General features: G+C 34.5%; 4 protein-coding genes across 5 annotated transcripts; 2 read left to right on the top strand and 2 right to left on the bottom strand.

Annotated features, from left to right (window-relative positions):
- Window positions 1-13: 13 nt before the first annotated feature.
- Window positions 14-5048, top strand: LOC105835125 (dipeptidyl peptidase 9). Its single transcript, XM_012678131.3, has 10 exons — window positions 14-670; window positions 759-893; window positions 996-1158; window positions 1232-1473; window positions 1548-1859; window positions 1940-2226; window positions 2303-2631; window positions 2705-2956; window positions 3472-3744; window positions 3825-5048. The coding sequence occupies exons 1-10, from the start codon at window positions 486-488 to the stop codon at window positions 4170-4172; spliced, it is 2526 nt and encodes an 841-aa protein (XP_012533585.1). The 5' UTR covers window positions 14-485; the 3' UTR covers window positions 4173-5048.
- LOC105835126 (39S ribosomal protein L51, mitochondrial) lies at window positions 5022-6178 on the bottom strand. The gene is made up of 2 exons (XM_012678132.3): window positions 6034-6178; window positions 5022-5597 (listed from the first exon to the last, which is right to left on the bottom strand). Exon 2 carries the CDS (start codon window positions 5590-5592, stop codon window positions 5116-5118), a length of 477 nt encoding a protein of 158 aa, XP_012533586.1. The 5' UTR covers window positions 5593-5597; window positions 6034-6178; the 3' UTR covers window positions 5022-5115.
- Window positions 6179-7058: 880 nt separating this feature from the next.
- Window positions 7059-9577, bottom strand: LOC105835129 (tenascin). The gene is made up of 6 exons (XM_012678134.3): window positions 9423-9577; window positions 8812-8961; window positions 7975-8103; window positions 7699-7851; window positions 7440-7553; window positions 7059-7354 (listed from the first exon to the last, which is right to left on the bottom strand). The coding sequence occupies exons 1-6, from the start codon at window positions 9490-9492 to the stop codon at window positions 7287-7289; spliced, it is 684 nt and encodes a 227-aa protein (XP_012533588.1). The 5' UTR covers window positions 9493-9577; the 3' UTR covers window positions 7059-7286.
- Window positions 9578-11958: 2381 nt separating this feature from the next.
- LOC105835123 (uncharacterized protein DDB_G0272530) lies at window positions 11959-19956 on the top strand. 2 transcript variants are annotated; one of them, XM_012678127.3, is made up of 7 exons: window positions 11959-12773; window positions 14133-14294; window positions 15002-15136; window positions 15332-15469; window positions 16779-17051; window positions 17217-17384; window positions 17528-19956. In XM_012678127.3, exons 1-7 carry the CDS (start codon window positions 12476-12478, stop codon window positions 17590-17592), a joined length of 1239 nt encoding a protein of 412 aa, XP_012533581.2. In that variant the 5' UTR covers window positions 11959-12475; the 3' UTR covers window positions 17593-19956. The 2 variants fall into 2 exon arrangements, with proteins under 2 accessions (XP_012533581.2, XP_012533582.2); XM_012678128.3 differs by lacking the exon at window positions 14133-14294.
- The last annotated feature ends 23 nt before the right edge of the window (window positions 19957-19979 follow it).

The raw sequence follows: 19979 nt of genomic DNA, 5'->3' as shown, positions 1-19979 counted from the left end.
CGACGACGACAGCGATCCTGGTCGTGACGATGGTATGAGCACGGCGATTTCGGAAAATTAATGTCGCGCGACGTCGGCAGGAGGGAGAGAGAGGACCGCCGAGAAGAGACCGCGCAGCGAGGCCGGAGAGAAGGTGAAAGTGAGCCTCTGTCGCGCGGCGGCCGTGGATCAACGGACGGTGTATAACCTAAAAATAAAGCATACGTTTCTCTCTCTCTCTCTCTCTTTCTCTCTCTCTCTCTCCTTTTCTCCCACTCGCTCGCTCCTCCTTCTCACGTCTGCGTCCGCTCCGCTCGCGCGCGCAGTACGTCGTGTGCACCGTCCGTGTGCGTAACCCTCGTTGCGGAATCCTCGCATCTTCGTTCGCGTTCACCACCTTTAGAGTGGCGACTTTTGGGACTCGAGTCGACATGATCGCGCCGGGACGACCGCGGTGGTGCTCGCTGGTGCTGGACGAGTGACTTCGCGACGGCCGCCGGCAACGTATGGAGAATATGGATATCACGGGCGGCGAGTCGGCGGGGGAGCAGGCCGTCCCCGACAGCACGGTCCCGCGGAAGTGCTGGTCCGGTCTCCGCGCCGTCGTCAGCGACCTCAGGAGGAAGCTGTCCGGGGTGTCGGCCGCGTCCGTGCCGAGCTCCATAACGTTCCGCTCGCTTCCTGACGGCCGGTGAGGAAAATTCCCTTCCCTTCGAGATGTGCTTATTGAGATTTTACCAAGATCAACGTTGTACCGTCTCCCACTTCTCCTTTCGCAGGACCAGAATCTATTTCCTTAGCACACCGAACAACGGCTGGGAGACCACTCTTCTCTACGTGGACATCGCGCACGCGGACCACGCCAACGGCTACCGGCTGCACTGGCAACCTGTGATAGAAGCGAACTTTCAGAGGTAAGATTCTGTCTCGCTGTGTGTAGAGCGAAGCATTCAACGTGTTATCGTATCGTCACAAGTGAGAGTGACTACACTACTATTTGTGTACAATGATTTCAGTGTGTCAAGTGTAAACAGACTATCAAAGGAAGAACAGCTGTTGTGGGAGAGGAAAAGACTCGCTACGTGGGGTATAACCAGTTACGAGATCCATGCGGAAAGTGGAAAATTAGTCTTTCCAGCTGCTAGCAGTCTTTATCAATGTGTAGATACTGGATTTATGGTAATACTGTGTTCTAGTTGTATTGATTGAACAAAAAAAATGCATGGTCTAATATGTATGATTTTTCTGTCAGCCTGGACCGCTTTTTCCGTCGGAAATCAGAATGTCAACGGCTGGGGCGAAACTGTGCCCTCAGATCTGTCCCTGGAACAACGCTCTAATCGCCCATACGTGTTCGGGAGACCTGTACCTGTCTCACAGTATAACCGGCTCCTCGGTTCGATTGACTCACGCCAGAAAAGGGGGCAGAAGCCTTGTAGACGATCCGCTCACCGCCGGCACTCCTTCCTACGTTATGCAGGAGGAATTTACAAGGTTGGTATAGTTATTATTGAATATTTGCATACTATAAGCACGAAAATTAAGGAATTTGCTCTGCTCGATTATAGGTATATCGGCTACTGGTGGCAGCCAAAGTCCATGTTCGACGGGATCTACAGGATAGTGTACGAAGAGGTGGACGAGAGTGACGTCAAGATCTATTGCTTTCCCTCGTCAAATTCCGACGAGGTGGACGAATTTAGATTTCCTAGAGCCGGTATGCCGAATGCCAGGAGTAACTTGAAAATGGTGCAGTTCCGCCTGACAGAGTCATTGCATATCGTCGACATCGAAATTTTGGAGCTTCAGTATCCCCTTCATATTATGTTCCCATGGATGGAATACATGGTGAGAGTCGGATGGACTCCAGATGCTCAATAGTAAGTTCAAGATGGAACTCAAAGGACACGCGAAATCTTGTATTAATATGCGATATTAACATCATTTCGTTAAAATGTAGCGTCTGGGTGCAACTGTTGGATAGAAAGCAACAGAAACTCGAATTGGTCCTGTTGTCGATAGACAATTTTTGCGAGCCACCGCCAAACACGTACAATACGGAAAATCACTTTACACCCACGTCAACGAGCGTACAAGTGATATACTCCGAACAGAGTCCGATCTGGATCAACGTAAACGACCTGTTGTACTTCTTAAAGTCCGACGACGCAAACGAAATCAAATTTATATGGGGCAGCGAGGAATCCGAGTTTCGACATTTGTATCTTATAACATCCAGTATAGCAGGTTTACGATAAATTCATTAACAATAATTTCGTTGCTCAACACACTACTTTTTTTCTGACACGTATTTTAAATATAGGTTTGAGTAACGGAGTGGAAGAACCTTTAGACCGAATGGACAGTATATTTCTCCGACCACGTATTACTTCCAAGGTAGCGCTAACGCAGGGCAATTGGGAAGTGCTAGGGAAGAAAATCTGGGTCGACGAGGTCAATTCTATCGTCTACTTCTGCGGGTTACGGGAAGGACCGTTGGAGCAACATGTTTACGCGGTTTCGCTGCGACGGCCGCTAGAGATACGGCTGTTGACGCGGCCCGGTTACAGTTACAATAGTGTATATTTTAACAAAGAGTGCACCATGATGGTTACTGTTTATAGCTCCATTAAAACGCTGCCTACTTGTCAAGTACGTTTCTTATACATAAGAGACACGCTATATTTAATTTTACATGATCGGTAATTTGTCGTTAATTTCACAGGTATTTAAAATATCTCAAACCGATTGGACAGTGGAGAGCATTTCGCTCACACCTGTAGGCTATCTCCTAGAACCGTCTACACTCGAATCCGAATTGTTCGCGCCGGAGATTTTTACACATAAAATCAAATCGGGAGATACGGTCTATTCAATGATATTCAAGCCCCATAATTTCCAACCTGGAGTTAAATATCCTACAATATTAAACGTTTACGGAGGACCCGAAGTACAACTTGTATCGAACACATTTAAAGTAGGTATACTTCGATTAATTTGATATAAAAATCAAAGAAGTCTCGAAGATATATTTTCATTATAAAGGAATAGAGGAATCTTTCTAAAAGTATTCCTCTATTTCTTTATAATGAAAATATATCTTCGAGACGTCTTTGATTTTTATATTAAATTGATCGAATAATAATATATCATTAAGTTAAATTTTCATATATCAATAATATATCATTAAGCTAAATATACATATCACAATTGACATTTTAATAATATTATTTTATATAAATCAATACTGTTCAAGATTTACAATTTCGAGTTTGAAATTGAAATATATCGATATTTATGCCTTGCTATTATTGCTATTTTTGCTCCTAATTTCATAATTATTTTCTCATAACTCGCGACGATTGTTTTCAAGCACGTATTAGTTACAGTCTAAAAATCATAAGTTCATAAGTCGAAGCGAAGTAATCATAAAGAATTACCTGGCGCATGTCGCATTAAAATTAAAAGGAATTATAATTTAATTCTTTGCAGGGTTTAAGACATTTACGAATGCACATGTTAGCTGCTCAAGGCTATTGTGTAGTTTTAATAGACTCTCGCGGGTCGCAGCATAGAGGTCTGGTATTCGAGAGCCACTTGCGACGTAGGATGGGAACGGTAGAGCTGAACGATCAAGTCGAAGTATTGAGATATTTGTCAGAGACTACTGGATACATAGATCTAAATCGTGTGGCTCTTCATGGCTGGTCTTACGGCGGATACTTAAGTCTAATGGGTTTGATACAATATCCTGACGTATTCAAAGTGCGCACGAATTAATGCTCATTATACGTCATATGTATAATATTTAATTTTTTTATAAGTCCCTTTATTGTCATTCACAGCTGGCCATTGCTGGTGCTCCGGTTACCTCATGGAACTTTTACGACACCGGATATACCGAGCGTTACATGGATTTGCCGCAAAACAATCCTCATGGTTACATGGCTGGATCGGTCCTGACATACGTAAACAAGTTTCCCGACGAAGAAAACCGTTTGTTGATTATTCACGGTCTCATAGACGAGAATGTACATTTCTACCACACTAGCCAGTTGATTAATGCCCTTGTGAAGATCGGAAAACCGTATCAGCTGCAAGTTTATCCTAACGAGAGACACAGTCTGAGAAGCCTAGACGCCAGTAAACATTACGAGACGACCCTGTTGTCCTTCTTACAGAATCATTTATGAACTGATGTTATCTTTTTATTTTCGTTTCTTTTTTCTTTGTTAGGTAGTTCGATAATAACCGTTCCTCTAAAACAGGATGTTTAACTGCCATTAATTTACGTTCACACTTAAACGTAAAACTTAAAAAGAAGAAATACTTTCAAATGGCAAGGATATGTGTACTAATTTCTGTATAAAAGTGTGCCTCCAAGGCTTTTAAGATAGTATTATATTTTTTTTAAGTAATTGCAGTGTGTGAATATATCGTGTAATTAATTACCAGGACGAACTTCTAGCAAGGAATTTATAATGTATACCAAGAAAAGATATGTATGGGATATAAATTTTTAATGCCACTGTCAAGATGCCACAAAACGCGTAACAAATATATTCAAGGTTTTCTTAATCAGCTATTGTCAAAGCTTACAATCGTGATATAATGATTAATTGTGACACTATTTTCTAAGAGAATGGACAATACTCAATTTACTGACAATAGTTAATCAGGAAGACTACGCCGGACGCGTTTCTGTTTCGCGGTTATTTCTCATATCGTTAGAAATTAACACATCAACTGCAACTACATGTACATATGCGACACTGTGACCACATACATGTATCCCTCTTATCTTTTTACAAAATGAAAATCCGCGTTTCAGCGAAAAAAGTATTTGCGTTTTTCAATGTTGTGAAATAATCGTATATCCGATGGATAATTATTTGTCAATGAATAAATTCATTATTTTATATTTTTTATAATTATTATAAGCAGTGAATCGTAATATTATGTATATAGTAATTGCGATACCTAAAACAAATATCTAAAAATTTAATAGAATATTTGAAAACTGTTGAAAAGAAAACACTGTATTTGAGAATTAAATTACAATTTAATTACGTTTTTGTGTCTGTACAAATTTTTAGCCAAGCGCAAACTTTGCTACATAGATGTTAATTTTAGGGTTTAATTGTGTTTAGTTTTACGATTTAAGTACTTATAGAGATATTCTATTCTCTTCTCTAATTGTTTCCACTTAGTGGGTCTTGCGATTGGAAATATGCCTTTTGCCCACATCTTTTTTTTCCTCAGTAAGACCTGAAATTCATTGCCACTGACACCCCTCAACCATGAGGGTACGTTATATAATATTCTTGTGGGATGTAGGGCACCTGAGCCCAGAATGTCAATATAATCGTTCTGACCAAACAGTGCCTTCTTCTCGGACCAAGCGTCGTTTGGTCGATAGATCTGCATCTCGCGTATTCGATTTGGGTTCTCACGTGGTAATAGACCTCTCATATCAATAGGCTCCTCGTATCCATATCGCCGTATTAAGGGGCCTTTTGCTAATTTATCCGCATGATAACGAAATCGTACCGATGTCACCTGTGGCGTCCGTGTGTTCACGACAGCGCGGACAGAGTTCACGATCCAAGACATGGATTCTGGAAAGAAAATAAAATACATATCAAAAGAACAATTGTACATAAATACATGTATTTATTTAGATATTAAACTTAGTTCATAACTGGTCTGTTTTTATGATAGCATGGTAGAAATCTTATGAGATAACGATATAAATATAAGATGCATCAAATTATCTCCAAGCTCTCACACACACACACACACACATATATAATATTCTGCTGTGTAATATACATTAAAGAGATATGATAAACATTGTATAATAAATATACATATACCCGATAAACAATTGTAATTTCTCTTAACTATCACAAATAAGCAAAAAGAATAATACACATTTTATTCCGATTATATGTAACATAACCTAACTTTTTCGCAACAAATTTTTTTAATGCAACTTAGGCAACTATGCTTACAGAATTACAGATTATTAATTGAAATGTTAATGAAACTTACCTTTTCTTCAAATTGTACGCGTGTTAAGAATTGCAATTCATCCGGTTGCGTAAATGCAATTCTATGACTTTCTAATCCGAAGAAATTGAATATTATCAGCTATCAGCTGATTAAAGCGCACGCGCAGTTAACGCATTTGCACACCTAACTTTATAAACAAATGTACGCGTTTAATTATATATATTTAATTTTTTACCTTCTTTTATTTTTTATCTTTATTTAACGTCTACTCATCTATTTCGTTTTAAATATAATATAAAAAATAGAAATAGATAAGAGTTAACATATTCTTTAAACTAAATACATTTTTTGTACTATTGTATTAGATGCACGTGTCATAAACTTTAAATTAAATTAAATATAGTAAATTTATTTATATTAAAAGTTGCATAAAAGAGAAATTACTTTGCTTAAAAGTTGATTAAAATTAAATTAATTTAACTTTAAAAATTACTTTTAAAAAACAAAAATTTATATTAAAGTAGAATATTGTAATTTAAAAAAATTAGATTATTTTAAGTAAATAAGAAAATCATCCACAATATAAATTATTAAATAAATTTTATTTGTAAATTAAGTTATATAAAATAATAAGAAAATATTTTTTATAAGAATATATTTTCTTTAATAATTTGTTTTTTTTTTTGCATAGATAAATTTTTAACTTGGAGGGAAAACTTTAATAAATTAAGGTTTTGAAAAGAACTATAGTTAAAGTTTAAAATTAACTTATTTATAATTAAATTAAATTAAAAGTTATTATTTCTCAAAAATTTTTTACAACTTACTACCTAATTTTATAATTATAAAGATATATTATAGATAAGTACATATAAAATAAAATAAATAAATTTATAAATTTAATTAAAGATATTTAAAACTTAATTAGAATTGCGAGAGAAAATAAAAAAGAATTGGTCTATTATGTCAAAAATAAAGAAAACAGATAAATATATGTTTCTTCTCCATTTACATTATGCTTTTTTATTACGATAACACCCGAATAATTTTTGTAAAACTATCGGTTTACATCTGTTTTCTCAAAATGTATTGAGATCATCTATTAAAAGTATAAATACAATATAAAATATAATATACAAAGAAATTATTAAATTATTGAATTCAAAGTAATTTATAAAAATCATTAAATCCGAAGTTGTACGTAACTGGCTTACACCGAATTGACTCAGTTTTGCGTCAAACGGCATTGTGAAATTGATTGAAACTATTGAATGATCCACGCAATTAGTTTGTTAGCGAGCGATTTGTTGTAGGAAGAGCGAAATTGCCACGAACATCCCAGCGGCCGTCATCAGCGAGCCTGCGAAAGAAAGAGGCGAAAACTTAAGCGACTCGAAAGAGTTGAACCGAATTAGTTTGTAACGGTGCAATTAAGCGTGATTAACCTTTAGAACATCGGTCCCCTTCCTTGCACACGCACTGTCCATTCTTGCACTCCATCGAGTCCGGCGACTTATCGTCATAGCACTCGTAGTCGTGCGAGCAAGTGAAGAATAGAGCTTTGAATAAATAAGTTGATACGTTATTCTCTCGGAAATCAAATTAATCAACAAAGCAGAAAATAGAAATTCGACAAAATTATAAACCGACGGCATGAAACAAAATTTTTGTTTACTAAAAGAAAGATGCGCGGGGGGTGCGTACCTCGGGTCTGCACGCAGATCTTCGTCTCGTTTACGAAATGATACCCCGTGATACATTGGCACTTCTCGTTGATGCATAACGCATAATTGAAACTCTCTTGGCACATATTGTCATTTGTGTTTAATTGGCAGTGATCACCAATAATAACGGGTCCTGCAACATTTGTTATTTCAATCGTTTGCGTAAGAGCAGGAGTACTGTGACTTCCGATATTTCCCGCCATTTTTCTTTGTATCTCAATGCAACGAAAATCACCTGTTACGAGATCTTACTTACTTCTGACGCAATTTGAAGAATTAGTGCTATCCAAGAAGAAGTCATCCTTGCAGGTGCACGTGTTCTGCTTGCATTCGCCGTTTGCTATACTTTGACACTTAAAGTCGTTCTCGCAGGTCAGCCCAACAGCTGCATCAATCGTAAACAGTCTTTTTATCCGGAAATAATTTTATCTTATTTGATAAAACCAGGAAAGAAAACATATATAACGAGTATAAGATATAAATGCATACCGAGAGAAAAAAATTGTTGCGGTAATCATAGTATTAGTATAATTTACAGTCATTATATTTTTATAATTATTGTTGTTATTTATTAACATATAATATAAATTGTAGTTTATTTAAACTGTATTAAAGTTCCTGTAACTATAATATTGATCTACGCAATTAATGATAAGGTTTCCGTAACTAAAATGGCAATCTGTAATTTTAATATAAGTTGCACTATAAAGCAATTACTATAAAAGTTATTATAAAAGTTACTATCGTTATTATTACCAATATTATAGTAATAATTACTATAAAAATAATACTTCTAATTATTTTACTCTCTATTATTTTACTGTAATTGTAGTTGCAAATATCACACTTTTGTTTTTTAGTGCAGCATGGATTATCAATGTGATTTGCCTAATATAATCGAACGATGAAGAATCAAGTCAAATAACACAAATTATGAAAAATTAAAAAAAAATAAATTATGCAAATAATGCGACAGATATACTGCCTTGGCAACTTTCCGCGTTTGTCCGCTTCTCAATGAGTCAACTCGCTTTTGCACAACGTTACGATTCCGATTATCTTTTACTTGGAAAATAATTGATAGTGAACTTACTGGCGGTGCACTTGGATCTATCGAGGGTCGGTGCGTAAAATGGATCGCACAGGCAGGTATCTTGCCACCGGCAGTATGCATTCTCGATACAGTCGACGTCCCTCTCGCATTTGTCGCCGATGAATCCGAGAGTGCGATTAAATAAAACATCTAATTTTGTTAGGAATAAATTTTTAAAAAATTATTAGAGAAAAATAATTATGAAATAAATGGCGGTGAATTGTCATTTGGAAATAAATCAATTTTCTAATTTGATTTGCTATTGTACAAACGCTTTGACCGATTTCAAATAACGCAATAGTCTGAAAGGCGTATAACAAATTCGTAAAAATATATTATCTGAAAGATTAGAACGTCTTTTAAAATTAAAATTCAAAAAAGGCTGTTAGGAAAATTACAACTTATCTCAAATGTGTAAAAAATATCTGAAGACTAATTTGCAGTGTGCTCTTTGCTTCTCGTTTCTTACTTTTCAGCTATTACCCGTTTGTTTTCTTTGAGTGTTATTTTATCGACAATCGTGTTACGTGTCTCTTTCGGAGTTCGTTAACTTTTATCTCGTCAATTTCAATAAAACAGTGCGCCTCTTTGTGTGATTCGAGTACACTCACAGTTTCCTTGAGAGGAGACGTGGCCGGCGAGTGAGGAAAGAATTAGAGAGATGCAGACGAGAGCCGTCATCGGAACGGAGATCTGGTGATCAGGTGCGAACGTGGGACATATCCAGGTAACTGTTAGATAGCGAGTTTACGACGCACCTATTACAGGACGTATATACGCCCTGATCAGATAAACGTCTTATCTCTTGGCGTATCTAGCGATATCCCGCTCGGAGTGAATCAGAGGTTTCATTTGTCGAGTAAAATGCGTCCGTCGTCTTCGGATATTAATGCCCGTAGTCAAACCTTATACTATATTTAAGGCTTAGTCAAACCTTAAGTTTATCTTTAAATACTCTACACAGAAAAAAAAATATAGCCAATAACATATGTAATTGCGTGCTGCCAACTACATAAAATACTCAATACAATAATATTTACTGTTAATGCAAGTACAATGTTGATACTGCAATAGCATATATTATTGTATTGAGTATATCTGTAGTTACAGCCCGCAACTACATATATTGCATTTTTTTTTTAGTGTACGAATCATTTCATTGGCTACAAAGTATCTAAAGATGAATTTAAGGAGGCCTTAAGTATAAGGCCTGACTATGAATACGGGCATAAGACTTGCATCGCCTTAATATTATTTAAGAGAACATGTATACATCTAGAACTTAAAACGAAACCTAACTTTGCGACGTTGTTGTGGGACAACGAAAAGAGAGAAGTTGTGTTTATTTCCATTGTAGTGATCTCTATTTAACATTTACATATTTCTTATTAACATATAAAAACATAAAGAATAACATCGCTATCCAAATTTTGCTAAATTACGTTTTCAAAATCGTGTGACCAGTACAGCTTAAAGACGGGGCGATCGGTCGATCGATCGACTTGCATTTTTTGTCGCGGATAAAGAAACGAACAAAAATTTATAACATCACGAATAAACAGGACTTCTCTTTTCATTTCTTCATAAAGAATTCACGAAGTTATGACCCATGTAAATATATTATGTATTCCCTCTTAAAACGGAGAAAGGTGTTCTTTTTTTTTATGTTTGACTGATGATTTATCCTGTCACTCGAGAAAAGTTTGATCGACAAATATACACCAAGACCAATTCGACTTGTGAAAGACGCCGGAACGCCGTGACAATTAGCGTTTCTCGTCATTGTATTGCGTGAAACAAAAACAGAAAACGCGCTGTGTCATCGATTTGCGAATTCGCGATCTGATGATGAAGCCGAAAGGCGGCTGAAGATTTCTGCGTTACTTACTGGATATCGTTAACACGACAAGATCAAAACAAAGATCATGAGAAAGAGCCGATATCGTAGAATTAACCGATAATATAATTAATCGGATTTACACATTTCGTTTCCTTTTCCCATAAACCAAGCGGACCACTAAACGAGGAAAGGAATGCGATATGCCAATGACATAATACGATCAGCATACTTTGTTTAATTGACCAAGCGTTCATTCAACGGCGGTTCGTGATGCCGCGATAGCGATTATTCAGCTAATAAAACCTCATCGGATTCATTAACATTGTGGGTACAATACCGTGGCCTTTACGCTCTCACTTACGCTCTCGCGCGATATTTTACGCTCTAATTATACGCGTTTAATTCACGGTAGCGATTCGCGCCATAAGTCACATTTATCTCATTGACAGCCCGTAGAATGCCGTGTGCATCGGAAATTACGAGGAAATGAAGGAAGCGTGGCAAATAACTTAACCTGAATATTTTACTTGACACGTGGGTGGATATCTATATATATATTTAAGTAACACACGTGCAAATCTGTAAATCAATATTTATAAATAATTTGTGATACACGCGGTATCACAGTATCAGCGCGAATGTAACAAATGTTCGTAATTGTTGCGGGTCGTTAACTTTTGATTAACAATGTGACAGTAGTTTAGTTCTTAAAAATAAAATCTAGTTTCATCTGGTTTTCATGATGTTAAGAATTGAAATTGATTGAAGGAAAGAGAACTAGGAACAATATAGAGTGAACAAATTAATGAACGCGTAGAGTTAAGTAAACGACGCGGTAAGCGAAGAAACGGAGACACGTGGAATAAAATTTTACATTGGAATTATAAAAAGAGAAAAAAATTCTGTTTTATCATTTCTTAAATAAATGTTTAGAATTGCTTTTAATAATAAAATATTTATTTTACATAAGTAATGCTTTATAAATTGTAAATGCTATTTGACTTACGATCAATTTGATTTATCACCAAAGTCTCGGAATGTTATTTAGTCATACTCTGATAAAAAAAGTGCGTTATTTGCGACCATAATTACATAGTAAAACAATTATAGTCAGAAATATTATTTTTATATATACTAATTATCACCATATAATAATAATAATTGTAATGATTGTTTTATGATACAACTTATTATATTTAAATTTCCATTTTATTATGGTAGTTATTATAATTATGAGAACTTTAATATAGTTTAAACAAACTATAATTTATATTGTTGAACAATTACAAAAATATAAGTTCAGAAATAACTATAAATTATAGCGAATAATTGGTTACTGCAATTATTTCTTTTCCTGATGTAAATAGGGAGAGTTGTATTATATCAATTAGTGAATATATAAGCACATATCGATTTAATAACAATATTAACACAGTAATATAATTTCAAGTATTATGACGGTTAATGTATAATGTGTCAAAAGTAAAATGCGCACGTATTGATTTAAAAAACGAGAAACAACAGAACAATATTAACGAGGTAATGAAAGACAACGTAGCTAATGGGACACCCGATACCTTCGTATTGCAACAAAAGAAAACTCGACTAATGATTCCGCGAAACGCGATTTTATTGCGGATAACGACAAAACGTAGCCGCGATGCGATATTTAAGTGCATTTTTAGCGTGCTATTGTTAGCGTGGTGGCGTGAGGAAAATGCGATCGGATTCATCGGAGCTTCCGCGATCCGTTCAGGAGAAAATTAGCGCCGTCGTAGTGGGAGCGAGGACGGGCACGCGGAGAGGGACGAACACGCAGAACACATGTGTTTGCGAGCGAGTGGTCGCCGAGGGGGTGAGAGACAGCAAACGGGACGAGAAGGAGGACTCCGTAAGCTCGGCACTCCGGATTTACGTTTCGTGTTCGCCAGTCGCGCTCGCGGTACCCAACGCTCGATCGGCAGACCGATTTCTATAAGCGGCCGAGTCGCCCGAACAGATCGAGAGAAACAAATTGCAAACCGCGGTCGAATCGCATCGGGAGAAGAGATGAGTCCGGCCGGTATGAAGATGATGTGCCTGATCCTGGTAGCGATCGGTCTTACGAACGGAGACAAGATCGGTAAGTGCAAGTCATCTCGCGATTGATCTGCCTTGCTAATATCTCTCGCGCGCGGCCGCGATAATTGTAAAGAATTTTTTATGCGTATTCTCACACGGGACAGAACGACTTTGAAGCATGTGCACTTGGCATGATCACACGGGGAAACGGCGCGATAACACTTGCCGTGTAAACACCGTGTCATAACGTTCAAAATATTCGGGTGACCTTTTCTTACGAGAGGAAATTTCTTCGAATTTGCCTCGCGCTTTTGTGTTTCCAGATTCCCTTCGGCGCGAATCTAAATTAAATTAGTTACTATTATGTTATTTAAAATATACTTTTGTGCGAGGGAAAACATGTTCTCGAATATATGTACATTTTCCCGCGCGAAAATAGATTTTAAATTATCTAATTGTGATTAATTTAATTGATGTTTCGTGGCTGTAATAATTTAAAATTTAAAATTTAAGAACTGCGAAACGCGACTTACTACGCTTACTAAAAATAAACTGCGATGTGCTATGAATGTCTCAGCTTTACTCTAAATCTTTAATTTTAGTAATTAATATTAAAAATTACTAATAATTTAATTATTAAGTAAATTACTAATTTATAATAATTAAATTCTTTTATTCAAACGTTGGCTACAAAAATTGGCCAAAAAATCTCGAATACATATTATTATTTTTTAGTAATTTGTAACGCTTACACTTGTTCAAACATCGCGTTTGAATCACTCAAGCTCGATATGCTGATTAACGGTTATGGTTTATGATAATAATACATGTGAATCACAAATGAATCATAATAACGTAATTTCTTATCAAAATAGAAAATATTTGTTTCCACATACATGTTTACCACGTAAAATAGTGTTTGCTTAGTAATTAAAACGTTCTCCAGATAAAATCATCCATATCACTCGAAATACACAATGGTTATACACTTTCTATTTTTTTATGAGTTAATAGAGAAATTTACGAGAAATCTCACCGTGATTATCGCGCATAATTATTAAATGTTGTGCTATTAATTATAATATTAACGCATTAGAGAAAATATCAGTACCTTCAATAAAAGCTGTATAGTTCTTACATTTTTCTTCATAGAAATGACTAATGTATTAATTTTATAAGAGTAAATAAAAAGAGTAAATAAAAACTAGAGAAATGTTTTATCTTTTAAATTGTAAAACAAATTTTAAAATAAAAATTAGAGAGAATCACGATGTATGTTACCATATGTTTCTGTTATATGCATATTTAATCACATAGTTTATAATAATTTTTTCGAAAATAGGACAATAATCAACCTTTATTTGTCTCTTTTGAAAAGTTGCTTCTTTTGTACTTTCTGGAACAATCGATTCAATTACAGACGTACATATTCCATGCGGAAACACATCAGATTGTAGGAGCATGCCGACATTACCGGTGGATGCTTTTTGCAAAAACGGATATTGCATGTGTCCGAGGGCAGACACTGATGTTCAATTTTGCTCTAGTATCAATGGATCTATGCATGAAACTAAAATTACAGGTGATACGACCGGAGACTAAGTGTTTTAAGAATGTATTACACTTGTTGTTAAAATAAGAAAAAAATTATGGAAAAATTATAGACTCTGCTATATTGCATTTAAGTAATACAAAAAAATTTGGCAGCAATTTTCTACTTAAATAAAAAATTATTTTAGTAAGAGATAGGAATGTGCTTCAACAGGAGAAATGTAATAAAAAATAATGATAAAAGTCTTAACTTTTTTAAATAATTTTGTTAAGTATTCAAAACAATTTATATAAAGTTTGCAATAAAACTTTGGATAAATTATCTTAAATATTTAAAGTACTTATACCAAAAAATTGAGCTCCTGTCTATTATTTTAACCAATAAAAATAATAACAAATAAAGTAAATAAACTATAAAAATGTTTAATAAAAATGGTTTAATAAAAATATAATGTTGTAAACCAAATTTTATACGTATACAATTTTAGGTGTAAATATTATTACTAAATATATTTGTAAAAATAGGTGTAATACATTCTTAAACCTTTTAAAGATTGCAAAGTGTAGATTAGAATTTAATTAATTAAAATGGAACGGATTAAAATTTAAATTTATCGGTTAAATTCTAAAATCTTTACTTCCCAATTTTTAATCTCCAGTGGACAATCCGATATGCGTTTTAACGTTCTTATCTTACTTGACGAATTTTTGAATAAACAAATAAAGTAATTTTTTTAGGTCCGTTAGTCTATCGAACGTGCAAACACGAACAAGACTGTAAGTTCCCTGGAGGAACCTGTAATAGCACTATTCGTCAGTGCGTCTGCTTAAAAAACTTCGTGCCGTCGAGTAACAAGCAAAGCTGTGTCTCAAGTAAGTGTGAAGAAACATAAAAATTGTTTGATTTTTTTATTGTTTTTAATTAAAAAAACTCTTTAAAGCAGTTTTAGAAATATTTTTAATTAAAATATAATTTGATATTTTTTGATTAATTATTATAACTATTTGTTTTTTATAATAAACCTAGTAATTAATAATGTTAATTGATTATATAATCTTTTTAAACAGAGGCTGACTCGATAGAGGCTTCTTGCACAGATGAAAATCAATGTTTAGCGTTTTCAGCAAATACTACTTGCGAGAACGGCAAATGCGTTTGTATATCTGGTCATCATTACATAGACAACGCATGCTGGAAAACAGTCGGTAAGTGCTATAATGGTTTCCTGATTAATTACAAATTAATATGCAAAAAAAATTAATGCTTTTTTATGATCTAAATGTAATTTCTCAACTTCATTCGCACATTGATGAATATGACAATATAATGTAATTAAGAAGACTTGGGGAAAAGCCCTTAGATTATTTTATTTCGAGATAAACAAAATGATTAATTTAATTGGCAAAATAACTATATATTATAGTTGTGTCCTGTTATTTTACCACTATTTAATAGTATATGCAACTATAGGTGAAATAATGTTATTCGAATGTCGTTGCGCACTACATCGACTCCGATACATTCGAAGAGATTTATTGCAGATACCACTGACGAGCACTTATAGATATATTACTTAAATATATAATCGAATTATATTAATATCAACATATTTGATTAACAATTTTTATTATGCTGTAGTTATAAATATTAAATTATGTTACATTTGTTTCTTGGCTATAATTCTCAATACTTTCTTTCTTAACTTTACAAAATTAGCTGCGGATGTTATATAGTCTACTACAGGTATCCCTCTACTTACTATTATTATTATATTACTCGATTTGATTGGCATGCTGTTGACTAAAAATTAAGTAGTAGATTACAACAAGTTGCTTCAAGATTTGTTAAATATACAGTTATTCAAATTAAATATTAATTTTGAATAATAATAACAAATATGTGTTATGAGTATAAATACTTTTAAGAAAAAATGGAATTATTTTTTAATCACTTGTTAAAGTTAATCTACGTTAAAGACAAATATTAATTTTATAATAGCAAATATTATATTAAAAATTATAAAATGAATGTGATTACAATTTGCAAGTAGAAAAATTAACCCTTGAAAAGCCATTTTGCCTTGTTATTTCCCAAAGAGATATAATCATTTCTACTAATAAAATTACTAATTTACAAAAAATATTTTTTTTTAACTAGATTAGGTATGTGATCAAAATTCTCAGATAACGTTAACTTTTTTTACAAAAAATCTTAAGCATCACAAAAAATGTATTTCTTATATTAAACCTCAATTATTTTAAAAATCTGCTGGTAAAATTTAGTTTACGTCATCGTTTTCAACACTCAAAAATGTGTTAGAAACATCTTGTCTGGTCTAAAATAATTTTTAGTAAACTAAATTTAATTATTTTGCATAAATAACGTTTCATTTATTTCAAATTAAATATAAATATAATTTAACTCACCATCAATTTGCTTTACGTAGTTTTGGAACGTAAATTCGTCGTAAGTGGAGGGATATTCGATTTTCTGTCAGTATAATCACGTTTGCAGGATACAATGAGTCGTGCACGAAAAACCAGGAATGCTCGCATATCCAGGGTGGTGTCTGCAATGACAACATGACATGCAGATGTGCGGCCGAAATGGTATTGAATACGACAGGCGACAAGTGCTTAGCGGCTGCCAAAAACATACAGGACGAATGCGTAGAGTCGATACAGTGCACGGCGACGTTCGAGTTCTCGGTTTGCGTTGCTAATAAATGCCAGTGCGAGCAGAGTTTTCATTACGAACACGAGCTGACGAGGTGTTTCCCCAACAAAGGTACCTTCAAGCAACAATAGACACATAGAATTCCTACGTTATTCTACAAAATTGAATTATAATAAATTTATTTCCCGACGAGAGAAAACGGATGAATACATCTTGCTGGAAAAAAAGAAGCACAGGTTGCGAATTACAAAACCAATCGTTTTCTTTGCTTTGCAGCGATCGACGAGGAGTGCGCGAACAATTACGAGTGTTATCAGGCCGAGGATTACGAGAATGATCCGCCGATCAAGTCTGTGATTTGCGACTCCAACAGATGCACGTGCGCCGATAATTTCGTCCTGAGTGAGAATAAATGCGTGACAATGAAGAGCGATGTAAGCGCTGGTAAGCAAAGAGCGATACGTTTAACGCGCGATACGGTTAACGTCTGACGCAGAACGAGGAAATTAACAATCATTTGCTCGAAAGAGCATTTTGACGTTACTTTTTGTTTGGAAAATTCTCACTAGAGTAACTTCTGTTTCCAGGCTCGTCCTTCGCGCTGGCCTTGTCGCTAATTGTGCCTGTGATAGCGCTGACTTTCCTTTCGTAAAGCGCAAAGTACGATTTCGCCGAAAAGGTATACTCAATACGTCGTTGTAAGGTAAATTAATGGAGTTGAATTTCCGATGATCGTAACATCGTGCGTGCGAAAGGAAAAAAACAGAATCTCAAGGATGAAAAAACGCAAGTAGAGTCGGCAAGGAGAGAATTATTTTCGAATTATTTACTTGCGAATTGTAATTTACGTTAATTATTTTTTGCAAGACTTCTCTTAAGGACTTTTATTAGAGGTATCGCAAATTTCTCATGAAAAATGAAAATATGGCGTTAGTACGCACTGATCTTACAAGAACTTCCTGTATAAATATGTGCGCATGTGTTCGTGAGACTATCCTAATGATAGTTCGAGAATGAGAAAGGGAAACAGGAATGAATGGCATTGTTCGATGATGGATTATAGTTTTGTTTACGTAGATTTGAACACTGAGAGAAAAGTATTTGCATCCCAAAAAAAATTTCTTATACATGAAATTCTTTCAATCTTAGAAAATTTCACTCTTATTTAGGCCTCAAAAGGCTTTTCCGCCCAAAATTACGAGAAATATAGTATAAATATAATATTCTTACAAACAGAGAAATCTACTACTCATTGTTTCTTTTGTGTTGCACGTAAAAGGCTTTACTTTAAATGAACATATTTTTTTATATAAAACATATTTCTCTTAATACAAGAAAGAAACAGTTAGAATAATATATTAACTTAAATTTACGATAAATGCTTTACTTTATTGCAAAAAGAATATGTTTGTTGTAAACAGAGAGACCCGGACCGAACCGGAACTGGAACCCATAACCATTTCATAACCGGTTTTTTAGTCGGACCAAAACCGTAAACCATAACCGCGTTCTGCTAAATTTACAGCACCGAAATCATAATCAGAACTATTAAATTATTTCCGTTTTACGGTTTTTTCGATATATTTTTTCGGTTCTTGCAATTTATTTTTACATAATATTTTCATACTTCTAATGCCGAACATGATTATTTAGCCAATAATTATCTGTTACTGTGGTAAATTCATCTTCGAAGAACTAAAACTAAAGCAATAATAACTGTAAGACCATCAAATTATTAATAATTATATTCGACATCCTATGTGACTAAAATTAATAATTAAACTTTTATAATCAAATGATAACAAAAAGAAAGGAAAATCACACTATCAACATGTAATTTTTAATGTTTAAAATCAAAAATCAAAAATCAAAACTGTAGCCGGAAAAAAAACGAAAAAAACCAGAATTTAAACGGTTTTAGATTCTTGCATTTGCCAAGGGATCGAAACTGAAACCAAAACTGGTTTTAAAATATTTTTATTAAACCGTAATCAGAACCAAACAATAATTTGATTCGATCCGGGTCCCTGGTTGTAAAACATCTTTAACAAATTATATTAAAATATAGATTAATGTACATTAATAATTTTGTATAGTAATTTGTTTGAGTACACTCTTTTTTTGTAACTGCTCACTGAATTTTCAGAAAATTTAGAATCAGTCCAAATTTGGCTTCTCTGTAACTTCAATAAGTATTGACGAGAGGCCAACAATCTTTGGCGGAAAATATAAATTTAGCTTCTCAGCGGATTTTTTCTTGGGACTTTTAGTCATTGACTTGAAATGTTGGGGAAGGCTTGATAGCAGTCCCCTGGCCACGCCATTGGTAATAACTACGTACACGAAACTGCTAATTATTTTAACGATTATAGTCGCAAATAACAGATACTTTTCTCTCGTGAATGATTGTCGATCTGCAATGTATTTAAAATGTAATATATGTAAACGATAAAGTTATAGCTTCACGAACGAAATGATATGGATAATAACAATATCTCTTTACAAGTGCAATGTAAAAATTAGCCACATTCATCGTTTTTATTTCCATCATTAATTGCCAAGGCTGTAATTTCCGTTGCGTAAAACCGGACGCGAGAAGAAAAAAAGCGGCGGTGCAAACGAAACAATTACAAGCGCCGTTGTAATTGCGCAGCACAAAATGCTCGCGGCGGAGGCAAAGGCTCGAACTAGGCACTGATGTATTTGAAGCCTTCTACTCGCGTGCATTTAATTAACGAGGTTATTAATGTACGGATGCTGATGTGTTCCATACCGCTATTGTTTTTAGAATGATTCCAAGTGGGAATAGAATACATTAAACCAGTATTAAATCCGAGATGTCGATTTTGTACAAAAAAAAGGAAATTTCAGATTTCCTGGATTAATATTAAAATAACAATGTCAATATCACAGTACTAGCCCAATATACAAAGATGGATAGAATTCACGAACAAAGAAAACGTTTAGTTGTTTGAATTCTTACTTTCTCGTACATTTCTGCTTTTAGACCAAATTACGGATATAATATCCAAACAATTG

The sequence above is a fragment of the Monomorium pharaonis genome, chromosome 1 (genome assembly GCF_013373865.1).
Source record: "Monomorium pharaonis isolate MP-MQ-018 chromosome 1, ASM1337386v2, whole genome shotgun sequence".
Lineage (NCBI taxonomy): Eukaryota > Metazoa > Arthropoda > Insecta > Hymenoptera > Formicidae > Monomorium > Monomorium pharaonis.
This window is presented reverse-complemented; position numbering and strand designations above follow the sequence as displayed.